This window comes from Canis lupus, chromosome 7 (genome assembly GCF_048164855.1).
Source record: "Canis lupus baileyi chromosome 7, mCanLup2.hap1, whole genome shotgun sequence".
In the NCBI taxonomy this organism is placed as follows: Eukaryota; Metazoa; Chordata; class Mammalia; order Carnivora; family Canidae; genus Canis; species Canis lupus.
This window is the reverse complement of record NC_132844.1, coordinates 153,426-176,944: the sequence shown is the minus strand read 5'-3', so window position 1 is coordinate 176,944 and position 23,519 is coordinate 153,426. Positions and strand designations below refer to the sequence as shown.

General features: G+C 55.1%; 1 protein-coding gene across 13 annotated transcripts in view; it reads left to right on the top strand.

Moving 5' to 3' along the window:
* Window positions 1-23,519, top strand: part of FAM120B (family with sequence similarity 120 member B) — a 90,339-nt gene that overhangs the window by 38,873 nt on the left and 27,947 nt on the right. For all 13 annotated transcript variants that reach the window (XR_012033631.1, XM_072831655.1, XM_072831653.1 and 10 more), the window contains 3 exons: window positions 743-915; window positions 4,496-4,588; window positions 23,070-23,276. Coding sequence is in view for 12 of the 13 variants with exons in the window: in XM_072831655.1 (XP_072687756.1) it covers window positions 743-915; window positions 4,496-4,588; window positions 23,070-23,276 (473 nt within the window). In the remaining variant the exon portion in view is untranslated. The remainder of the gene's footprint in view (window positions 1-742; window positions 916-4,495; window positions 4,589-23,069; window positions 23,277-23,519) is intronic.

Below are 23,519 nucleotides of genomic sequence, written 5' to 3'. Positions count from 1 at the left end.
CTCTGCAGGGACCAGCAGGGCCTCTGTTGTTCCTCCTCCAGACTCACGGGGCATGTGTTGTGATTTTAAGTAAATGAGTAAGGTTTGCTTTGTGTGTTTTTTAAACTTTAATAATTTTAGCATATATATATAGAAGACAGAAATGAATCGTATTTTAGGAATTTCTTTTAAGTCTTCTGGACGTGCTTTCCAAAGCATGGGTGCACAGATGCCCTGCATCCAAGCCGCCGGGCTGTTGAGTGCAGACCACTGGCATCACACCTGGCACAGCAGACTTTGTGCTTGCAGAACCCGGGAAAATGCCTTTTTCACAGTCTCTGCACCAAGGTGTGAACCTGCTGGTTGCGGGGAAGAAGGGGGCAAGCAAAGAGGGTACATTGGTGTGTGCACTAGTGTTCCCTGGTGGCTGAGTGCTTTCCCACAGTCACACAGGACCTTGTACACGTGCTCTGAAGAGCGTTGTTAACACCGCAGGATGCTGCACCCGTAGGAGAAAAGTCCCAGTTTCCCTCAAAACACAGCCCTTCAAGAAAGGACATATGCTGGCCTTGGGAGGTGTGTTTCTGTTCACCAGAAGGGCTGTTCGTGTGAACTCTCCATCCTTTTACCCTTAAAGCCCAGGGGTGTTGGGAAGAAAAGACAGCAGTGTCTTTCATCCTTTTACCATATTCCTCCAAGAAGCATGTTTGACGTCACTGCTGCAAGGGATCATGGTAAATGGGCTGTGTGTGTTTTCGTTTAGGAGGAACACCTAATTTGAAATTACTGTGGCTGAACCAAGAGCCAGGGACACAAGCCCGGCGCGTGGAGGCCCTGCTCGGCTGTTTCGACCTTTCGTCGTCCAGAGAAGAGCTGCAGGCGGTGGAGAACCCATTTAGGGCACTGTGCTGCCTGCTGACCTACCTGTTCGTGCAGGTAACCCCGGCCCTCACTCCCGTCCACTTCCCATGATTCTGTGGGCTGCAGGGCTCTGGGCTGGCCGCGGCGCATCCCCATGTCACCTCGTCCCTTGCTGTCATCTCATGAGAACACGGCTTCCCTGTGGGCGCACGTGCCCGAGGCCCTGGCGGAGGCTGGTGATGCACACAAGGGTCAAGGCATGGGAGGCCCTGCAGGTAGGGGAGCCTGCACTCACTTTGCTCTTGCTTCCCAGCACCTGGGCACAACGTGCCTCTCCTGCAGCTGTCACCGTGAGGGAGACTGGGCCTGTCGGCGGCCCCGTGTCGTGGCAAGAAGGCAGGCAGCCCTGGGCTGAAGGCAGCGCTAAACCGCTGAGCCACTGGGCTGCCCTGAAGTCATTAATCTTATATTTACAAATTTATCCAGAGAAGCAGGCTCCCTGCAGGGGGGCCTGATGCAGGACTCGATCCCAGGACCCCGGGGTCATGCCCTGAGCCAGAGGCAGATGCTCAACGCCTGAGCCACCCGGGCGTCCCTGGCTGTATTATTTTGAAATGATTTTGTCTCACAATTTGTCACAACCACAATGAAAACAAAGTCCTTTGCCATCACGGCTTTCTTTATCCACTTAGACCTCTTGTCCTCGATGCCGTTGAGCTGTCTTGGCTTCTACTCTGGCCTCCACACATGCTTGACCTGGGTCTTCTCTGACACAAACATCACATTTTCATTTGCCTGGATTAGAGAGACTTATGTGACTGTTTCTCAGACCCGAATTTACTTTATGAATTATTGATTGTCTTTAAGAATCTCACTCTTGGGGGATCCCTGGGTGGCTTAGCTGTTAAGCTCCTGCCTTCAGCCCAGGATGTGATCCTGGAGTCCTGGGATCAAGTCCCATATCGGGCTCCCTGCATGGAGGCTGCTTCTCCCTCTGCCTGTGTCTCTCATGAAATAAATAAATAAAATCTTAAAAAAAAAAAAAAAAAAAAAGAATCTCACTCTTGTTCCAGAGTCCACTTCAAGGGAGCTCAATACTGATTTTCCTTTTTCTTTCCTAGATTGTTGTTTTCTTTTGGCTCTGCCAGTGTGTCGCTAGTTGTGGATTTTGCATTCTGTGACAATGTGGTATGGTTCAACAACTCCGAGATTTCACTGCTTCATTATTGGTGTCACATGCACCAATGTAAACTTTAGTTTTTGCTCTACTGTTTTGAGGAGGTTTTGGTACCAGACTTAGCAATATAAATGAGTAGAGGGTGGATTTTTAAGTGTAAAACCACTTTTTAAAAAATCTTATTTGCTAAATAATGCAAGCACATACGAATTAATGTTTTCTGTCCGGCATGTCTTAGTCCACAGCCGAGGTGGGGCTGTGTGGGGAGCTGAGCTCTCTCATCCAGAAACATAAGTGTCTTTGCTTGTTGATTCCGTCTGTGTGCGTGTGGACGGTCACTCCGTGGACACACATTTGACTTCCTCTTTCCCGTAAGAGACGTGGGTGGTTGAACCTGTTCATACTCGTGCAGGTGACCGTCATGGAAATCCGTGTCCAGCAGGAAAAGTCCACCGCACAGAACAGGAGCTTCACATCTCCTGTATCTCTGTGACCCTTAAGCAGAGACGCGTCAGGAGGGAAATTTCCACCTTTACCTTCTTTCTGAAAGTACTAATGATGACCTTTATTTTTTTTGATGACCTTTAAATACAGATCTCTCTAGTGTGGGTCAGCGTGAGGCAGACATATGATGTTACTTTGACTTAAAGAGCATATTTAAATTGGAGCTTCTTGAAACCAAAAAATAACGAATCGCCACATCAGTGGCAGCTCTGAGATTAAGATGGAACTGTAGCATTATTCACTGGGTTAATCTCGTAGGGTTTCATAAGGCTTAAAAGATAAATTTATAAAAATACTGTCTTTCCATGGATAAGATGTTTGTGTGACGTGGGATTCAGAACCCGTAGAGAAACGAAATGCTCTCGTACCCTCCAAGTCAGCGACACCACCACCACTTTGTATTTAAAGGCTTACCTGAGAGCCTTGTCTGGAAGGGTGAGTTTACATTGTAGCAAGGGTACGTGGTCTCCCTAACCTGGAGTAGAGCAAGTGCTTTAAGTGGTCATATGCATTATGTGAAATCCTAAAACGTCTGGTGTTACCAAGACTCTGGTGGTCGAGATCTGTTAACTACCTTGGTTACCAGGGAAAGCTGTGGCACACGGCATACTTCTCTTTTCTCCTAAGTTGGTGTTTTAAGATCAGCCTTCTTCAAAAGCTGCTCATGGGGAGAAGCAGAATTACATTCCAGCCCAGTCTCAGTGGAGAGCGATGGGGGTTTATGGAGTAAAAACCTGTGTTCTCTGCTTGGTCTTGCTTCCGTAGACTGGGAGCTTTCTTCTTGGTCCCAAGCACTACACGTCTGTGGATTTTTTGTTAGCCACAGCTGTCATTTACACAGAGGCAACAAGTCCTGGAGGATGGAGCAGGGCAGGGTAGTGACGGGGCCGGTGCCTTCCGTGGGGCCAAGGTGAGTGACTCCTGGAATATTGGCTTCTCCAGGAGAGGCCAGTGGGAGAGTAGGAGTCCCCAGGAACTGTCTTTCTGGTTTATGGTGGGGTCGTTTCTATCAGGAATAAACACTAGCCTTTTTATCACGAGGAAGAATTGACATTCTCACCAGTGGGTCTGTGGTCGTCATCCTGATTTGCTCCCTTCAAGCCTTTACTTGCCGCAGAACACATTCCTGTCTGGAAAGAAGTTCTCATATTGTTACTTTGGCGGTGGGCCCGTGAGCAGGAGCGCTGTGCTGCTTCCCTCTGGTTGAGAGAGTGGTGGCTGAGCTGGCGAGGTCACCGCCCCAGAACCCGGGGGCAGGTGGTGCCTAGGCCCTGCCCTCATTGCCGTCGATTCTTTTTTTTTTTTTTTTTAATTTATGATAGTCACACAGAGAGAGAGAGAGAGAGGCAGAGACACAGGCAGAGGGAGAAGCAGGCTTCATGCACCGGGAGCCCGATGTGGGATTCGATCCTGGGTCTCCAGGATCACGCCCTGGGCCAAAGGCAGGCGCTAAACCGCTGCGCCACCCAGGGATCCCTGATTCTTGAGACCAGAGTTTCCTCATCTGTCTCCCAATCCCTGCCCTCCTCATTCTTGCTCACATTTTGGTGGGACCCCTTGACTCCATGGAAGATTGGAGGGGTTCATATGTAGGGTCCTGTTTCCATTAAACTGGGATGTGAGTATGCAGGCGTTGCCAGGGCTGGCGGGGTGGTTGATCCCGGCCTTGGTCACCCCAGCTCATGCTGCAAACCCCTACATCGCCAGCTCTGGGACCTGGTGGCTGGAACCATCCCCTGTGTTGCTCTAAGACTCCGGCTTGGCGGTGGCTCGTGGCCCCTCCGAGGCGTTGCAGAACTTCTGCCTTGCTGCAGAGTGCCTCTGCCACTCTGCAGCGTGGCCCCGGGCATTGTGTACCGTGGGCTGTGCGTGAAGAGTCCCTGCCGACCCCGGCATCTACCCGCTGCAGGGCCTCGTGCAGAGTGTCCGTTCTCCCCGGAGCTGACACTGCCTCTCCTTTTCTCTCCCTCTCAGGTGGACACTCTTTGCCTGGAGGATCTGCATGCTTTCATTGCTCAGGCCTTGTGCCTCCAAGGAAAGTCCACGGTGCAGCTCGTCGACCTACAGGTACGGGCCTGATTGTCCGTTCTGGAGACCCCCTGCCTGACCAGAGGGTCCGTGCTCTTGCCCGCCTTTTCTTCTGTTGTGTTTTTTAAAGTTTTGGTTGGTGTTCCACAGACGAGATCAAAAGGCGTATTTAATCACGCTGCTTTTATGATGCCGAGTCCTGCGGGGTTAGGGACGTTCAAGCAGAGCTGTGAACAGACGGCGTCCTGCGTCCGTGGAGGCGGCCTCTAGACCTTGGTCACACTGGGTCACTGCTCACAAGAGCCACCTCATTCCAGCGCTGAGAAATGTGTCGTTGTTAATCCCGTGTCAGTATTGTGGCAACATGAAGGCCGTCGTTGGTTTGATCCCTTAGTACCTTGCTGATGTTAGGAAACTAGGACGCCTTTCTCTGGTGTTAGTGTCTGGCCCGTACGCGCCCTGTCCTGTCTGCCGTCTGTAGGCCTGGTCCCCCAGACTCCAGTCACCGCGCCCGCCTGTGTCCTCTCCCGGCGCTGCTGTGGAGTGTTGCGTAGTGCAGGTCACACACCTGTGCTGCTTTTATTTGCATGTTGCCACGAGGGGGGGGAAGGTGGAGGGTATTCCTTTCATTTCACAACCTGGCCGTTGGCAGCCAACCCCACCTGCTCTTCTGCGGCCACAGCCTGTGAGATCCAGCAGATGTTTCTTAGGGGAAAACCCAAGGTCAGGTCAGTCGTTGGTGGAAACTTAAGACTTTGCTTTATAAATGCCATTGGGTGACAGTAAGGAGTTTTATCCATAGATTCTAGTTAATTGAATTAGTTTTCACTTGTCTTTCCAGGGGATAAAAACTAATACATTTCATTTACAAATAACTTCTGACCTAATGTCCCAACTCCTGCATGCGGGTTTACCCCATAAACTGCTCCTCCCAGTTGTCCAACTAAAGGGATGGTGCCAGGTTTTGTGTGTTAGCAGTTTTGTTACATTGTATTCAAGAAAGTTATTTTTAAAAGTGGATATTTTTTCCTCCTTTTGGCAAGACACAATTTTAACAAGTGAATTTTGGGTTATTAGAAGCTTTATGTATTCTTTTTCTCTGAGCTGTAATTGACACGTTATGTGCAGCGGTGTTTGTGTACGTTGTGCAGTGGTCACGCAGCAAGTCTGCTTAGTATACGTCAGCATGGAGTTACAGAATTTTTTTCTTGTGATGAGAACTTTTTATATTTATGCTCTCAGCAATGTTCAGATACGCAGCACAGTATTGCTAACCGTGGTCTGCACGCTGGACGTGATGCCCGCCGCTTACTAGTGCCGTCACTGGACGTCCCTTTTGACCTTCACCCACTTTAGCCGTCCCTGCCCCCAGTGACCACCGTTCTCTGTGTAGAAGATTGCACAGAGATGTGAAATCACAGTATTTGTCTTTCTCAGACTTATTTTACTTAGCATAATGTCCTCAAGGTCCATCCACGTTCCCACTAATGGCAAGATTTTGCTTTTTTTTTTTTTTTTAAGATTTCACTTTTTTTATAGCTGAATAATGCCGCGTCGGGAATATACGCCACACCGCCTTAGTGTACTCACCAGGTGACGGACATCGGGTTGTCTGCATAGCCTGTCGTCTGCTGTGAGTGATGCTGCAGTGAGCGTGGGCTGCACTTACCTCCTCACGACAGTGATTTATCCCGGGAAGCTGCGTGCTGGAATGTGGGGAAGTTCCATGTTGGGTTTTTGAGGAGCCTCCACGCTGTTCGCCAGAGAGGCTGCACCAGCCTGCATTGCCACCAGCAGTGCACACGGGTTCCCCTTTCTCCGCATCCTCGCCAGCACTTACCTTTTGTCTTTTTAGCGATGGCCCTTCGTAATAAGTGTGAGAGGTAAGTGGCCACGTATGCATAGGCTTACTTTTGACCTCTCTACTCCGTTCCGTTGATTTGTGTCTGTTGTTATGCCAGTACCTACTGCTTTGGTGGCCGTAGCCCTGTAATACGGCGTGGAATTGGGGACATGACACCTCCAGCTCTGTGATCGTAGCGCACCTGCTCGTGGGGCGTTTTGTTGGATAGTATGGACATTTTATCAGTATTTGTTCTTCCAACCCATGAGCGCGACTGTCTTTCCATTTGTTCACATCATCTTCATGTTCTTTGATCAGTGGTTTATAGTTTTCAGAGAGCAGGTTTTCACCTCCCTGGTTGTATTTATTCCCGGGGATCTTATTCTTTTTGATGCGGTTGTAAATAGGACTATTCTCCTAATTTTTCTTTCTGATAGCTCCTTATTACTGTATAGAAATGGCACAGATGTCGTGTATTGACGTCGTATCCTGCAGCTTTATTGAATACATTGATTAGTTCTAACCATCTTTTGGTGGCGTCTTAAGGATTTCCTATGTATAGTATCTTGTTATTTGAAGATAGTGAGTTTTACTCGTTCCTTTCCACGTGGATGCTTGTGTTGCTTTCCCTGGGCTGGTTGCTGTGGCTGGGACTTGCAGTCCTGTGTTGAATAAAGGCGGCGAGAGTGGACATCCTCGTCTTGTTTCCAGTCTCAGAGGAAAAGCTCTCAGCTTTTCACCACTGGGGATGATGTTAGCTGATGGCTGTCCCTCCTTTTGGCAAAACACAATTTTAAAAAGTGAACTTTCAGTTATTAGTAGGTTAATACGATTCTTAACACTAGATTGTAGCCCCAGCTGCGTGGCCTTCCTCCCAGACGGCTGTCCTGCTGCCACTGGCCTGCTGCTTTCATCTCCCCTCCTGGTAGAATTAAACAGGCAGCCAAGCAGGCAGAAGGGAAGGGGACTTGGAGGTCGTGCCATCTGCCTGGTGCGTGTGGGCGGTAGGACAAACTGGAGTCGATGCTGATTCTGGCTCCCTCCCTGCTAGTTGCATGACCTTGAACAAGTTCTTAGGAACAAACAGCAGAGCCTGACTTCCCCCTTGTAAATACCGTGTGGGTGCTCTCGGTTGGACTCGCGTGCGTGGTCCCACCACTGCCTTGTCTTGGGCAGAGCCGAGGTGGAGTCGGCTCTCAACACCCACCAGGGGGTCTTTTCTGGGCGGGGGCACCTGCGGGAGAGTGCCCGCTGCGTGGGGTCCTCTCCCCCAGGCCCTGCGCTTGCCAGGCTGGCCGGAACCTTCCCCGTTGTTTGAGCTTCTCCAGCAGAAGCGAGATCTGCGGCAGCTGTGACTGACATGGGTTCCCTGGAGGGACTGTAACTGGGCAGCTCCAGGGAGGGACCCCCGGAGGGCCCCTGCGGCGAGTGTCCCAGGAGGAGGGGTGGGTCGGGTTTGTTTTACCAGCGGTGAGCCTGGAAACACGGATTTCAGAGGCCTCGTGGCTGCCCTGGGATTGGGTTGGTTGTGGAGCTGCCGTGAGGTGGCGGGGCACGGCCCCCCGGGTCTCACTCCGCTCCCACTGCCCAGGGGCAGTCGTCAGGGGCTTAGCTGTGCCTTTGGTCCCCCACCCTTGTCTTCACCACAGGCTGTGGACCTACACGGCTGCAGGGCCTGGTGCCCCTGCCCACTGGTGCTCATGGGAATCTTCAAATGCCCTGTTAGGTTCGCACCAGCATTATTTTTCTTGTCCCAGCAGGTCAAATAGAGCTTTAAAATGGTGTACAGAGTGACATTCATTAATAATCCGCGTGATGGGATTTTCCGCGTGGAGACGGCAGCTGGTGTTACGTGCACACACGCGTTCATTCACAGACACGAGGCTGCTCTCGGGGTGAGGAGTACAGGAACTGAACCTGTGGCAGTCACGGGAGAGAAGAAGGGAAGAAGGGAAGTGGTATCACCTGTAATTAGGAAGGTGCAGGGGCATTTGCTGTGCCCACGCACAGAGGGCAGGCCTGCCGGGGACCTGCTGTGACCGTCCCCTGCCGGTGCCCGGGACCCGGCGTGTGCACCGTACTGTACACACTTGGCTAGTGCAGCCCCGTGGGCACCCGGGGTTAAGGATGTGGACAGGACGAGGTTGGGGTGTCCGCAGAGTGAGGAGGGACACTCTGCTAGGCAGTAGGCAGAGTCTCGCCGAGCAAGCGACCTGGGAAGCCCCTCGCTCAGCAGCTTGGGGTGGGTTCTTGGGGTCTTAGCAGAGGGTGCTGTGTTGTCAGTGTCTCTTCCAGTGCCACAGGGAGGACTTGAGATCTGCTATGGGCGCACCTGCTGTGCTGGTGTCAGCGCGCCGTGCCCCTCGTCCCAGTGCCAGCGGCACCGCGCACACACAGGGCACGGCTGGGTCCTTGTGGACACGGCGTCTCAGATGGGTGAACTGCATGCGTGCTCCGGGCCACGGCGCCCATGCCGGCAGCAGCTCCTGGGTGACATATCCCCCGGGGGCCTTGGGCAGGACCTGACTTTAGGACGACCTCGCTTGTTCTGGACACTCAGCCCCCTGGGCACCTGCACTGAGCGCAACGTTCTCCTGATGTCCTGTCGTTGCTGCTCCTCACCACACTCTGCGTCCCTCCCCTGCTGGGGCCTCGGTGGTATCAGCTGGAACAGCCACCCTTCACCTCCAAGACTCATCTAGCGCTTCTGCGGGCTTTCCTTTGAGGAGGAAGGTAACTGCATGGCGTTTCTTGAGGACTGAGAGCACGCTGCTGGTCTCTGTGCTGGGCCCAGAACACACTCAGGCATGAGGACGGCACTATACCTTGCAAAGTAGGCTGTTGGTTTTTTTAGAAAGATTATAAATATTTTACAGTAATTTTTTTAAAGATAGTATTTATTCATGAGAGACACAGAGAGGCAGAGACATGGGCAGAGGGAAAAGCAGGCTCCCTGCGGGGAGCCCGATGCAGGACTCGATTCCGGGACCCTGGGGTCACGCCCTGGGCTGAAGGCAGATGCTCAGCTGCTGAGCCCCCCGGGCATCCCTGCAGTAATTTTTATACCATTCTTTAGAGAGAAAGAAAAGTTCTGTTACGTTGTGAGAGAGATGAAGGTGGGTGTCGTGGCTGAGGCCCCCTGACGGGGCTGGTGAGGATGCATTCTGCTCTGGAGTCTGCTCTGGAGTCCAGCCCACCTGTGCTGAAGTCTGGGTTTGGGGTTTGGGAGCTGGGGCGTCAGCGATGGAGGCTTGTTCATTGTTGGTCCTCCGCGTCACAGCTGGATGCTGTAGAAGTGTCAGATGCTCGGTACGTTTGAGGTCTGAAGACACTGTCGTCTGCTGGAGGCAGGATGAGCGGGACCTTGGAGGCGGTGCAGGCAGGCTGCGGACTCAGGCTGTGCTCAGGGCGTTGGCCTGGGCCGGGGCGCTGCTGCGTGGTCGTGCTTCCTGTCGTCTCCCCAAACAACCTCCTGGGTAAAAGCAACTGTAGAAATCTTCCATTAAAAGATCTTTAGTCAGGGGTCCCTGCGGGGCTCAGCAGTTGAGCGTCCACCCTCGGCTCAGGACATGACCCCAGGGTCCCGGGATCAAGTGCCACATCGGGCTCCCCGCAGGGAGCCTGCTTCTCCCTCTGCCTGGGTCTCTGCCTCTCTCTCTCCGTGTCTCTCGTGAATAAATAAATACCATCTTAAGAAAAAAAAGTAGAATCTATTGAAGCTTTTACTTTTTAATTTTTTTAAAGATTGTATTTATTTATTCATGAGAGACAGAGAGGCAGAGACTCAGGCAGAGGGAAAAGCAGGCTCCATGCAGGGAACCCGACGTGGGACTCGATCCCGGGTCCCCAGGGTCACTCCCTGGGCCGAGGCGGTGCTAAGCCACATGGGCCGCCCAAATCTATTGAAACTTAAAGTTGACGCAAGTACAGAAGGTGAAGACTCCCTGGACAGATTAGATACGTGGCGGCAAGCAGGTACCCTCGTGCCCACAGGACCCAGATGGGCTCCTCCGAGGGTCGGCTGACCAGGTCTTGGGGGCTGCGGGGAGGTGCCCTCCCAGCTCCGGCAGCCGGTCACGGGGAGCTGACCTGTCACCTCCTGGGCCCTCGGCCCCTTGGCCCTGCGGTCACACTGCATGTCCCCCGGGCACACTTTGGAGGCTGTGAGCTCCGGGACGCAGGCATGTTTGTGGAGGAGCAGGAGGGGGCTCTCGTGATGCTGGCCAACCCGGTGCCTTTCCTGCACTGCCGTCCCGGCCGGAGATGAGCCGTTTCTCTGGTCTGCGGAGCCCCGAGGGAAGCACAGATCCTCAGTGGCCACAGCCGTCCTTCCAGGCGTCGTTCGAGTGAGGACATGTGCGTCGCTCGGGACATCTCTGGCTCCCGGTGTCACGGTGCGAAAGGGCCCAAATGATCCACCTGGCTGCATGGATGCCCCACAGCTAAGCTGCCGCTGAGGGGGCGGACGCAGGAGTCCCCTGCAGAGACGCTGCTTGCTGCACAGCCTCGCGTGCCCCCCTCACAGCGTCTGTCGGCGCCGCAGGACCCTGGCAGCCGCAGCAGCCGCAGGTGGGACGGCCTCGGTGTAGAGGCCCCGTGTGTGCATCCCGGGGCCCCGCACGGCACTGGAGCTTCAGAACTGAAGCTGTTGGCAGACAGGCGCCCCACTCTGCTGTCCTCACTGTCCGCTTGCCCCTGGCCGCACTGTCGTGGCACTTCTCCTGGGAACCCCTCCCCGGGATGTTGAGACTGGCCTCTGGCCTCCCCTCTGCAGGTCGCTTGCACCTGGGGCAGTGGCCCAGGACAGATGCTCAGGGGTGTCACGCTGGGCCATGGCCTGGCCTTCCGTGTCCTCCGTCCCTCCCGAAGCCCCCCGACAGGCTGGCGCTGCCCAGACCTGGCCTCCCGGCTTCCTGCACACCCTGTGCCGAGGGATTCCTTTCCTGCTGGAAGGACCTGTGCTCACCTGCGATACCTGCGCGGGGCGGCTGTCTGTGTACCCGGTGACGCCTCACCAATGTCACCAGATCTGCTGCAGGGCCTGTCGCTTCCTTCTGCCTGAGGGTCCCTGTCCTGGTCCTGGGGTTCGCGCTATCCTCGCACCCCTGGGCCGCAGCCCCTCAGGACTGCACACTCGGCTTCACTCCACCCGGGTCTTCTCTGTTTTCAGTTCAGTGGGTGCTCAGTGAGTTTTGTTTCCATGAATTGAAATATCTTCTCACTTATTTGGGGTGGAAGCTGAGTCCTTTATTACTTTTATGGAATCTGTGCATTGACGGTATTTGGATGCTGATTTGCTTAGTACTTGCACCCGTCGCTGTACTTCTGTGTCGGCTTGTAGGAGTGCTTTGTCTTCATGAATCAGTCTTCAAATAAAATGTATTTTTCTACAATGGAAACAAATCTTAGGATATACTTTGTGTCCTTTTTTTTTTTTTTTTTTAAATTTTATTTATTCCTGAGAGGCAGAGACACAGGCAGAGGGAGAAGCAGGCTCCCTGCGGGGAGCCCAACTCAGGACTCGATCTCAGGACCCTGGGGTCACGCCCTGAGCTGAAAGCAGATGCTCAACCCCTGAGCCACCAGGGGCCCGACATACTTTGCATCTTAACCTTCCTTTTCCAAACCGCATTGCACAGCTTGGCAGCAGTGTGCCGGGGTGGAGGGATGGGGTCCCTGAGACGTGCTTGTCCTGTTGCCTGTCTCCTGCTGCCCCTGCTGCCCCCACAGGACAGGGGTGCCCCGCAGTGTGTCCCCCGGGCCGTGGCGTGCCCTCAGCTACAGCTCACGCTGCCTGGGTGGGGGCGGTCTGTGCCTTCTCCCTCCTGACCCAGGGCCTACCCCTCGCTCTTGCTCCGACACGTGCTGCCTGTGGCACATCTGAGCCTGAAGTTCTCAGGGGCAGGATGTCAGAAAGTCAGAACCCAGAACTGACTATAGCCCCTGTTGCTGGTGTGTGCTGATGGGGGATGTCCTGGGTGAGCAGAGGTGCAGCCGGTGAAGGAGAGCAGTGGAAGTACAGCTGATCCTCCAGTGTTGCCTCCTCTTGTTTCTCGCAAACACTAGTCTGTTACGGTTCTTGTGAACCTGGTTCTTTCTGTAATTGTACAGTTGTGAGTAGATTGTATCCTCTCAGGTGGTTGCGGGTCTGACCATGTCGCTGCAGAGGTGGATGTGCCACCGTGATGTGCAATGATGTAGGAGTGGAGGCGGGGGAGCAGTTCCCTGGGGTGGGTGCCCCGGGGCTCAGTGCGGGGGGTGAGGACGTGGGGGTCTGCAGGGGTCCCTGGGGTGGGTGCCTGTGGCTCAGTGGGGGGGGGGGGTGAAGATGTGCAGGGTCTGCAGGGGTCCCTGGGGGGGTGCCTGTGGCTCAGTGGGGGGGGGGGGTGAAGATGTGCAGGGTCTGCAGGGGTCCCTGGGGGGGTGCCTGTGGCTCAGTGGCGGGGGTGAGGACGTGGAGGGTCTGCAGGGGTTCCTGGGGTGGGTGCCCTGTGGCTCATTGGGGGGTGAGGACGTGGAGGGTCTGCAGGGGTCCCTGGGTTGGGTGCCTGTGGCTCAGTGGGGGGTGAAGACGTGGGGGGTCTGCAGGGGTCCCTGGGGTGGGTGCCTGTGGCTCAGTGGGGGGGTGAGGATGTGCAGGGTCTGCAGGGGTCCCTGGGGTGGGTGCCCCATGGCTCAGTGGGGGGTGAAGACGTGGGGGGTCTGCAGGGGTCCCTGGGGTGGGTGCGGGGAGCCGTGCCCTGGGGACCCTCGCAGGCTGTGCTCTTACTGTCCTGGTTCCTCAGGCTCCTGAGTTCCCAGCAGGCTGGCCCGGCCTTCAGTCAGCTGTGCTTCTCTGCTGTGGGGCCTTCATGTGAGACCTCAGGAGAAATAGAGAAATTGTCTTCTTGTTAGTGTGAGCGGGTGTCAGGACGGCTGCAAACAAGCCGGAGCCCCAGGCCCGCCGACGCCAACTCCCCTGGGGTAGCACGTCCATGTGGCCGGGTGGCCGTTGTGTTTGTCTGCAGGGGCGTCCGGCGTGGGCCTTCAGTGCTGTTTGCGGGGCGCTGCCATAGTCAGGGCCCGTGCCCGGAGCCCCACGTGTACGAGTCTGTGCACTGTGGCCTGGATACAGATGTGACCCAGTGTAAGGAGAAGCCCGACTCAGTTCAGCACATCCTAATCTCTGGAGCGAACGCTGTCACCTGAGGTTGGTTATTTCACAGGAGCAGACTCTGGTTCCCCACGCAGTGCCCGGGGACGTGCGGACGCTGCCGTGTTACCATCCTTCCTCTGCCCCTGGCGTGGCACAGGGCGACACGGCCTCTAGGCTGATGGAGGAGGGCTTTGGGGGGACCGCAGTCGGTCATGTCGGGGCAGAGAAGCCGCCTTCGTCCTGTTAGGCTGGAGCTCCTGGAGGGCGGGGCCCGCACGGTAGCCTCGCTCGGGCAGCTCGTCCACTGCCCTGACTCCCTGGGCCCAGACAACCATGGAGGCCTCAGGAGGCGGGTGATCTCCCCCCGACCCTTGGCCGGCACGGGGACACCCGCTCTGGCTCTCCTGCGGCGGCTGTGGCATAGGGCCCTCCTGAGCTGTGCTGCAGCGTTAGCTGTGCTGGGGCCTGCGTCCTGGCTTGGACCAGCGAGCACCCCGGGCCAAGGTTGTGCCCAGGCTGGGCTGCCGTGGCCTCTGGCCCGCGTGGGGTCACAGCTCGCCCGTGTCACAGACACGCGCACGGGAGGGCAGTGATCCTGTCCTTGCCCATAAGCACCGTGTTCTGGAGTGGAGTCAAGCCGTTTCCTAATACAGAGCCCTCCACCCATCCATCTGCAGGGCAGCAGCAGCATCTAGCACGTTCTGGTATTGGAGCAGCAATCTCATGCACTCACTGCCAGACCGGGCCTGGGGGTGCAGGAGAGGAAGGCGGCCATCCCGGGAGGGTGGGTCCAGCAGGCACGGGACAGGTGAGCAGCGGCCTGGGGCGGGAGGGCCTGTGCCTCCGGGCTGGAATTTGATGGATCGGAGGGGAGAGTAGGGTCAGGACAGGAAGGCCTTGGGGGGAGCAAAGAAATTGGTTGGGTTCATTGTGCAGCTTAGAGACTGAAAAGGTGGCTCTGCTCACAGCTGGGGCTCCCCGGGGGTGTGGTCAGGGCTTCGGGCAGCAAAGGGACAGGAAGCCCTGGGTCCTCATGTGCGGTCTCAACAGGTAGAGGCGAGGGGCCAAGCATGGGGTGCGGCTAGACAGGACCGTGAGAAGCGTCCGGGAGGCGGGCTGGGCAGGGCCCAGGGAAGGACCCAGGCGCGAGCATGCTGTGTCCTGGTCGGGGGTCCCAGGGAGACACGAGGGCCTTGGTCGGCACACGGTCACATGTGAGGTGTGTGTGGGTCATGGGGCCTGCACGTCTGAGCATGGGGAGTGTTGGCGCTGGAGATGGATGTGGGAGACGTGCCCACGTTGGGAGGAGGACGTTAGCGTCAGGCTGTCCATGGGGGCCCCTGAGAACAGCCCCCTCAGGACGGCAGGGAGCTAGCCGGGAACACGGCCCCAGGGGCAGGGCGCCCGGGCGGGGGGCAGGCAGGAGGACAAGGATGAGGGCGGGCGAGCTGGACTTGCACTGGAGCAGGTTCTGGAGAGTGGGGCCTCCTCACGGCGGGGCCTGGGTGGGGGGGCGAGGCGGGAGGGCTGCCCCTGGGCTGAGGGCCGGCCGGGTGCAGGCACGGGCACTCGGACACCCGAGGGGGGACAAGGACGTGTCCCCCTGGAGTATGGCCCACGGGGTGCACATCTCTCGGGGCTCATGTGGCCTTCCCTGACCCTGCACGCCCCCAAGGGCTGCGGAGAAGCCCCAAGAATGGAGCAGTTGACCGCAAAGTGGGGGGTCCAAAGGGAAGTGATTGAGAAATTATCAGCACCCCCAGCCCTTTAGGACTGTGACTTTATTTCTGATTTAATGTGTTTTTCTTGGTTTAGAATTTATTTTTAGTGCCTGATAATGAAAACTGTAGTAGAGGTTCCAAAAATGCCCACGTCTGTCGGTGGAATTATCCTCAGCACGCTTTGCCAGCCTTCCGGCAAAGACGGCGTTAACATAAGGACTCGTGGCCCATCTATTTAAAGTGCTCACCTGGCGCCGCGTGTTTATTTTCGTCATGCCCAGAATTGCTGTTGTGCATGGGATAGCAGGAAAAAAATACATCTTTATTTTCACCAACTTCTAACTGAAATTCCTCATTTCCTTTAAGACAGAGTCAACAAATCACAGTAATAATAGCAGCAGCTGCATCGGTGTCACCCGTAGGAATCTTGGAGGATCCCATGTCTCGTTATAGTTGTAGAAACCAGTGTGTGTCCTTTGCCGTCGTCCTTGTGCCCAGATTAGTCACTATACCCGCTGCTCTCTCTTATTATCTAGAGATAATACAGAGGGGCGCCGGGGGGCTCCTTGGTGAAGCATCTGCCTTCAGCTCAGGTCGCAATCCCAGCCAGGGTCCTGGGATCGAGTTCCACGAGGGGCTCCCTGCTCCGCCGGGGAGTCTGCTTCTCCCTCTCCCTCTGCCCCCACTGCTTGTGCGCACTCGCTCACTGTCTCCCTCCAAGTGATTGGATAAAATCTTAATAAATAAATAAAAATAAAGATATACAAAGAAATGGGTAAATTCTTACATTGTAAATTTATGTTATTTTTAAAACTATAGTTCTTTATGATTAATTGTCTTATAAGCTTATTATTTTATTGTTTGTATCTAATGTTACTCTGGGACAGATCTGTAGGTTTTTTTTTCCAGGCTGCCAAAATTGTTCATGATAATGAAAGTATTGAGAATCCTGGTAGAGACCAAGTGCTGGAGCTGCCTTCCAGAGTGGGAGACGGAGGTAGTCTGGATGCATTTTCCTGCTAAAGACAAATAGAAAACCTAAAAAAAAATTTTTTTTAATAAATCTTAAAGTATCAGATGGCTAAAAGAGTCATAAAGAATAACTAAGTCAAGATTATAGAAAACAAGCCCAGGGGATCCCTGGGTGGCGCAGCGGTTTGGTGCCTGCCTTTGGCCCAGGGCGCGATCCTGGAGACCCGGGATCGAATCCCACGTCGGGCTCCCGGTGCATGGAGCCTGCTTCTCCCTCTGCCTGTGTCTCTGCCTCTCTCTCTCTCTCTCTCTCTCTGTGACTATCATAAATAAATAAAAATTTAAAAAAAAAAAAAAAAAAAAAAAAAAAAAAAAAAAAAAAGAAAACAAGCCCAGGAAGATCAGCCGAGCGTTGGGAGTCACCTTTGCTCCAGACTCTGCCTGGTAAGAAAGGAGAAAACATAACTGGCCACGGTCAGGAGTAGACCAGGTGTCACACAGGCCGTCGCGAGCAGAAGGGTTAGCGGAATGCCCCAGGCAGCCTTGCACACAGATCGAGCAGGGGAGCCTTAGTGGACCAGAGCCCCCAGAGCACAACGGCTGCAGTCCACCCATTATCTAATAGTCTACACAGCCAGATGACCGCTCAGGGGATCTCGTTCATAGTTTTTAAAACTCTCTCCAAAATACATCTGTAGCCCAGTTGGTTTCACTGGATCCACCTATCAGCATTCAAAGAATTTTTAAAAATTATTTTAAATTTTTTTTAGCATTCAAAGAATTAATACCAGTTCTATGCCTTGTCTTCCAGAAAGTATGAGAAGATGGAATACTTCCCAGCGAGGCCAGTACTACCCTGATTCCAAAACCAGATAAATGAATTAAAAAAAAAAACAAAAAAAAAACCACGTCAGGCCAGTGTCCCTCACGAACATACAGAAATCCTTCACAAAACGTTAGTAGGTCATACCAAGCAATGTGTAAAGAGAAGTATATACCATGAGCAAGTGGGGTGGTTTATTGCCGGGATGCATGGCTGATTCAGAATTCAAATATCTGTGTAATTCTGTCCTCGGCTACTGAGGAAAATCACATGATCATATCAAGTATTCAGAAAAACCATTTCACAGAATTCAAGAGCCATTTGTGATAAAATCCCAGCAGAGTAGGAAGAGGGGAGGGGACCCTTTCCAGCTCGACGGAGAATATCTACAGTTCCCTGCAGCCGACATGACGCACGCCAGTCAGCACCGCGGGCGGCCCCCCGGGACTAAGGCCCGATGTGCCCTCGCGCCGCCCGTGGAGCATAAGCACGGAGCCCGCGCGTGTGGCCTGTGCCCTGAGGTGGGAAAGGGATAAGAGGCATCCAGATCACCTGGGACAGAACGGTCCCACTTTGCAGACGGCACGACTCTGCACACAGAATCCCAAGGAATCTATCAGAACACTTGGTGAGTTCAGCAAGATCTCAGGCTGAAGATCGGCACAGAACAGACCACGCTTGCGTCTCTGTATACTAAAATGTAAAGGGTAACAGCACTTAGCTTGTTCCTCACAGACGTGGACAGTGTCTGTGTGCTGAGAAGCACGAAATGCTGGCGGAAGCAGTCAGAGGCGGCTTACGTTCCCAGCCAGGCGGACACGCCGTCCTCACGGACGTCGGTCCCGCGGAGCGTCCCTTCTACCCGAGCTGGTGGACAGTTCCTAGCAAAATCCCAGCAAGGCTTTTGTTGTTATTGATACGACAAGATTATTCTAAGACTTCTATGGAAGAGCAAAAGAACTAAGATGCAGCCAAAACGGTTCTGAAAAGAATAACAACGTGGGAGGAACATAGCTGGTAACAGAGCTTGTTCCGGGACTACACCCGTCAAGACCTGGAGTGGCCGCGCGTCGGAGACCCAAGCGGGCCACACAGGCCCTGCCACCCGCCTGGCGTTGGCGAAGCACAGACGTCTTGTGAACAGGTGGTGCTGGGGCAGTTGCACAACCACGGACAAAATAGGAGTCATGACCTTCACCTCCCCACTCGTGCAAAAGATTAAGTCGAGTAGAAGACTGAGCTACATGCAGAATGTGTCATACAGAACTCGGGCAAAACACAGAAAACTTAGGAATCTGGGCCTGGGTAAAGAATTCTTAGGTTTCACATCAAAAGCATGATACATAAAAGAAAATTATTAAGTTGGACTTCATCAAAATTAAAAACCTTTGGTCTGTAAAAATAAGGAATGACAAGCTTCGGAATGGGAGGAAATATTTGTCAACACACGTCTGACAAAGGTCCTGTGAGGAGAAAACACGAGGAGCTTCAAAACTCAGTAGTGAAAACCAAACCGTCCGCTCAGAACGTGGGCAACAGACAGACATTTCACTGGGAAAGGTGTTGGCCTGGAAGCAGGTGGGCAGCCCTGCGGCGTTCACTGGCGCCACCACGAGGGGCGAGGGGCCAGCGTGCGGGTGTCAGAGCAGCCAGACGGCGCACGGCGTCCTCGCAGCCCGTCTCCTCTGCGAGGGGGACCGCTCCGGGTGGGTGCGCAGGTCTTGAGCGGCTGAGTGCGCCCTTACCCCGTGCCCCGGCACCCCAGCCCCCTCTTGGCATTTGTCCCACAGAAACGAAGACCTACCTGCTCCCCCTGAACCCGGAGGTGAGCATTCTCAGCAGCTGCACATGTGACGGCAAGAGCCGGAAACAAGAAAAATGTCCTTAAATAGGCAAACGCTCAAACCAGCTGGCCCATCCACACTGCGGGGTGGGGGGGCTTGACACACGCAGCCGCGTGAGCGCACCTCGGGGTTGTGCGGAGGGAGGAAGCCGCTCCCCCCGCGGCCTTGCTCTCGGAATGCCACGGCTGGAGGGTGGGAGCTGGGGCGGGGCAGATGACTCCAGTCTGCACGAGGAAAGGCTTTGCGGTGGTGGAGCAGCTCTGTATGGGACGGTGCTGCCCACAACTGCACGTGCCGCAGGCGTCGCATAGCACACACCCCACCACGTCTGCCCCTGTGGAAGGGCCTGTTGCCCGTCCTGTGCCGTCCTTTGGAAGGGAGGGGGTTAGCACTACGGGGAACGACGCTGCGTCCGTGGGGCCTTCCATACGATCTCAGCAGCTTCCTGTGACCTGTCCTCACTGCAAAGCGAAAATCCCAAACCAGCCGTGTAGTGCCCAGCAGATAGACAGCTGAGATGGAGGGACGGACACCCAGACGCTGGTAGGTGAGGGCACGGGTGAGCTGTGCCGTCAGCCGGAGAGACTGGTGTGGTGAGCGGGGACTTAGCTGCTCGGTACCAGGAGCGCGTCGTGACTCAGCATGGGCAGCTCCAAAACCACTCGAGACGAAGACTGGCGGGACCACGAAGAGAAACACCTCGGAGGCAGACCCGAAAACAGGGCTCAGCACCCTGGCCCCGTGGGCCAGATCGGCCTGCAGCCAAGAACGGTTTTTACATCTTTAAAGTGTTGTTTCTAACAGAAGAACGTTCAACAGAGATAGTACGAGGCAGCAGAGCCTAGAGCGATCCCGTCTTGGCCCTTTACGGAGACCGTGTTGAGTCCTGCTGCAACCCATCTGGGCGCTGCAGAGCATGGAGCAAGCGGAGGGGCATCCTAAGGGCCAGCGTCGGGGCAGACCTCGTGGGCAGAGAGCTGCTCCCAGAGTTGCCGGACGGCGTGCGCACGCGGATGGCTGGCCTGCACCCTGCGGTGCTTGTGGTGTCCCAGCCGCACGCTCAGGCCGTCCCTCTGCCTTCGGACCACAGTACAAATGAGCTGGAAACCAGCAACAACAAAAACCAACTCTCCCAATTACTTGAAAGTTAAATAGTATATTTGTGACTCATGGGTGCAAATAGAAAGTCACAGTCGACGTTATGAGACAATTCAAATGACAGTGAAAATAGTAATATTGAAATTAACAGATGAAGCCAAAGGTCATTTTTAGAAGTAAATTTATAGCATTAAATGAATGTGTTTGAAAAGAAGAGACGTCGAGAGCCTGTGAGTGGATGTCTCTCAACCTGAAATGAGCAGATCAGACCCAAAGGGGGTTCGATAGCTGAGCAAGAATCCATAAAGGGGAGGAGAAAACACAAGTGGCCCCTATGAGGAATGAAAGGGGGCGTCCTTGTAGTCACGTGGGCACTAAAGGGGTCGTCAGTGGAGCCGCTACTCTTGGATTTGGCCCAGGTCCTGATCTCAGGGTGGTGGGATCGAGCCCCACGTCGCACCCTGCGCTCTGCGTGGAGTCCGCTTGGGATTCTATGCCCTCCCCACCCCCGTTCTCTCTCTTGCAAATCCATAAAAATCTTTAAAAAAAAAAAAAAAGATATGAGAGGATATTAGGAACACACTATACCAATACATTTAGGATATTAGGTAAAATAAATATATTCCTTGAAAACTATAACGTAACATGACTGAACTGAGAGGGTAGAGAATCTAAATGGTTCTGAATCTACTGAAGACGTCGCCTCTGAGGGAAGCCACAGACCCCGATAGCTCCCGGCGAGCACCCCCAAACCTGGGGAAGAGGCAGCGTCAGGGCTGTCGATCCAGCAGAGCCTGGTACCAAAGACTGAGGCCACGTGAAAGTTACAGGCCATCCTGTTGCATGAGAATAAATTCAGAACTTCCAGACGAAATATTAGCAGATCGAATGTGGCAATATGTAAACTTGGTACAAAGTCGATTCAGCCTCTGAAAACCAGTGTGATTACCCATAACAATAAGAAAAAGCGTATGTTTTTGTTAATGGATGCAGAAAAAGTACGTGGTTTAATTCACTACCTGCTTATGATGAAAACTCAGTAAACTCAGGCTGGAAGGCGCTTCCTTCACGTCGGAAAGATTAAGATCTCCAGCAGAGAGCGTAGGTAATGGCGAGGTCCTGAGAGCTTCGCCTCTAGAGGGAGTGAGTCGGGGTACCTCCGTCCAGCACCCCGGTGAGGCTGGGAGCTCTGGCCAGAAGGGCAGGCCGAGGAAGAAAGTAGAAGGTACAGGGTCTGGAAGAAATCAATGAACTTTATCATCTCTGACGGAGGGCATGACTGTGGACGGAAGGTCGTATCTACAGAGCAGGCCTTCGCACTGGTGACCAAACTCAGCGGGTGCTACACACGGTCAGTACACACAACCCACACGTATTCGATAAAACGGTAGCAAATAAAAGTAACCCCTGATATTTTATGTTTACACTAACGTCAAAGAAAAGGCATGAAATAGCGAAAAATAAGTCGTACAAAATCTCCACATTGACAGGCAGAAGATCTCTGAAAGGACCTAACTTGAGCAGACTCCCCGTGTAAAGGTGCCCGGAGTCCCCCAAGCCGTGCGCGGGATCCCAGCATTGCCCGCGCAGCCCACACGGCGGCCCCAGGGTCGGGCAGCGCTCGGGGCACGAGCAGCCTCACCCGGGGCGTCACCCGCAGGAGCCAGAGCCGGCGGCGTCCTGGGGAGCTCCCCGGCCTGGAGAGTGTGGGGGCCTGGGTGGTGCTTGCCTTCCGGGGGAGGCCGGCGGGGGCACTGGTTGCACGGTTGGCACGTGGGGCCCTGGCACCTCATCCATGACTTACTGTAAGGCAGGTCCGGGAGGACGAACGCCAACACGAGCAAGAGCTGACGCCATCGGGGACGATCCGCGCCCTCAGAGACGCCCGGGTGCGGGGAGGAAAGCCGCCCCTTCCGTGTCAGGGCCCCTGTCCCACTGGCTGGTCTGACTGAGCCGTCCCTGGGCCCGGGAGCCAGGGCGCCGGCCCACGGTGGGGCAGGGGAGGGGGCTGCTCGCAGTGTGCAAGGACGAGGACGTTCTGGAGCGTGCCTGCCCGGTGCCGTGTGCCCAGGGCATCTGACAAACAGTGTTTGATTGCAGTTCAGTTAAACTCCGCTGCCACTCACAGCTCCTGGCTCCTGGCGGGGGCAGCGTGGCCCTCGACGGCCCCACGGCGTGTGCCCTGAACACGGGACGGCAGCCTGTCCCTGTTGCTGCCCCTGCTGGAGGCGCCCGCCGAGCACAGGGCCCAGCACGTCCGCCGTGACCAGACCCCTCTGTGCTCGCTCTTTTTAGGACAGTTTAAAAAGTTGTAGTTTTACACTTTGGTTAAACCTTAGGTTAACTCTGGGGTAATCGCAGTTCATGGAAACTTTCTTCAGACGATGATCAGTTTCCCTTCGGTGACCTGTGAGGGGTAGGACGTCCGTGACTTTGGTCACGGTTTAGGTTGGCTGTGACCTGTACTGGACGCGCAGTGACGTCCGGGTAGCCACGGTGTATCTGAGCAGCCCGGGTCAGCCAGACGCGGATGCACAGCAGCTGACCTCATTGACCCAGGCCTGTGGCCACTTGCTGGGTACGAGTCTGTGCGTGCGGTTGCCGGCGAGGACCCCGGGAGCGCGAGCGGCCGCTGGCACTCACCACGGCACAGCGAGAGTGTGCGTTTGACAACAAATATTCTACATCCGTACGACCTTAATTCATAGAAAGTCATCCGTTCAGCAACCCTCCGAGGGATCAGTGCTTGTAATTGAACGGCTGAGCGTGGTTTTGTAGAACGCAGTGTGACCCACCACTGTCTCCGATGGCACCTTGGATCCTCTTCCTCTGCTGCGCTGTTAGGTTTTCAGAGGTGCGCACACCCGCAGCACGCGCCTTGCGGCTTGCCCTGGCCGTGCCGCGCTGACCTGCTGTGACTGTGGCTCGGGGCCCGTGTGTGTCCACAGGCCTGGCGGGTGTCCGGGTGTGCACGTGCTGCTCCCGTGACCCGCGGGGCTCCCAGGGGCTGCTGGGCACAGCGCCGAGGCGCAGGGTGTGCATCCCCACGTGTGTGACTCCCCGTTCTCCGTCTGCGCCCCGCAGCTTGACTACATTGACTCCCGAGCGGTGCAGCTGGGCTCCCTGCTGGTGCGCGGCCTCACCACCCTGGTCCTGGTCAACAGCGCGTGCGGCTTCCCCTGGAGGACGAGTGACTTCATGCCCTGGAACGTATTCGACGGGAAGCTCTTTCATCAGAAGTACCTGCAGTCGGAGAAGGGGTACGCGGTGGAGGCTCTCGTGGAGCACAACGTGAGTGCACAGCGTTTTCCTGCTCGGGAACCAGGGGTTTGAGGTGCCCAGAGCCCGCGGCCACGCGTGGGGCTGGCTGTCGCAGCGCAGGGCGCACGTGTCCCCAGGCTTTGGAATTTAGCACAGTTAACGCTGACAGCTGGCGACGTGGCTGAGGTCACCACAGTTCCGAGGGAGGGCTGCAGTACCTGCAGGGAGGCAGAGGCACGGACGGGGAGGCCTAGCGTATCTCCTAGCGTCCCC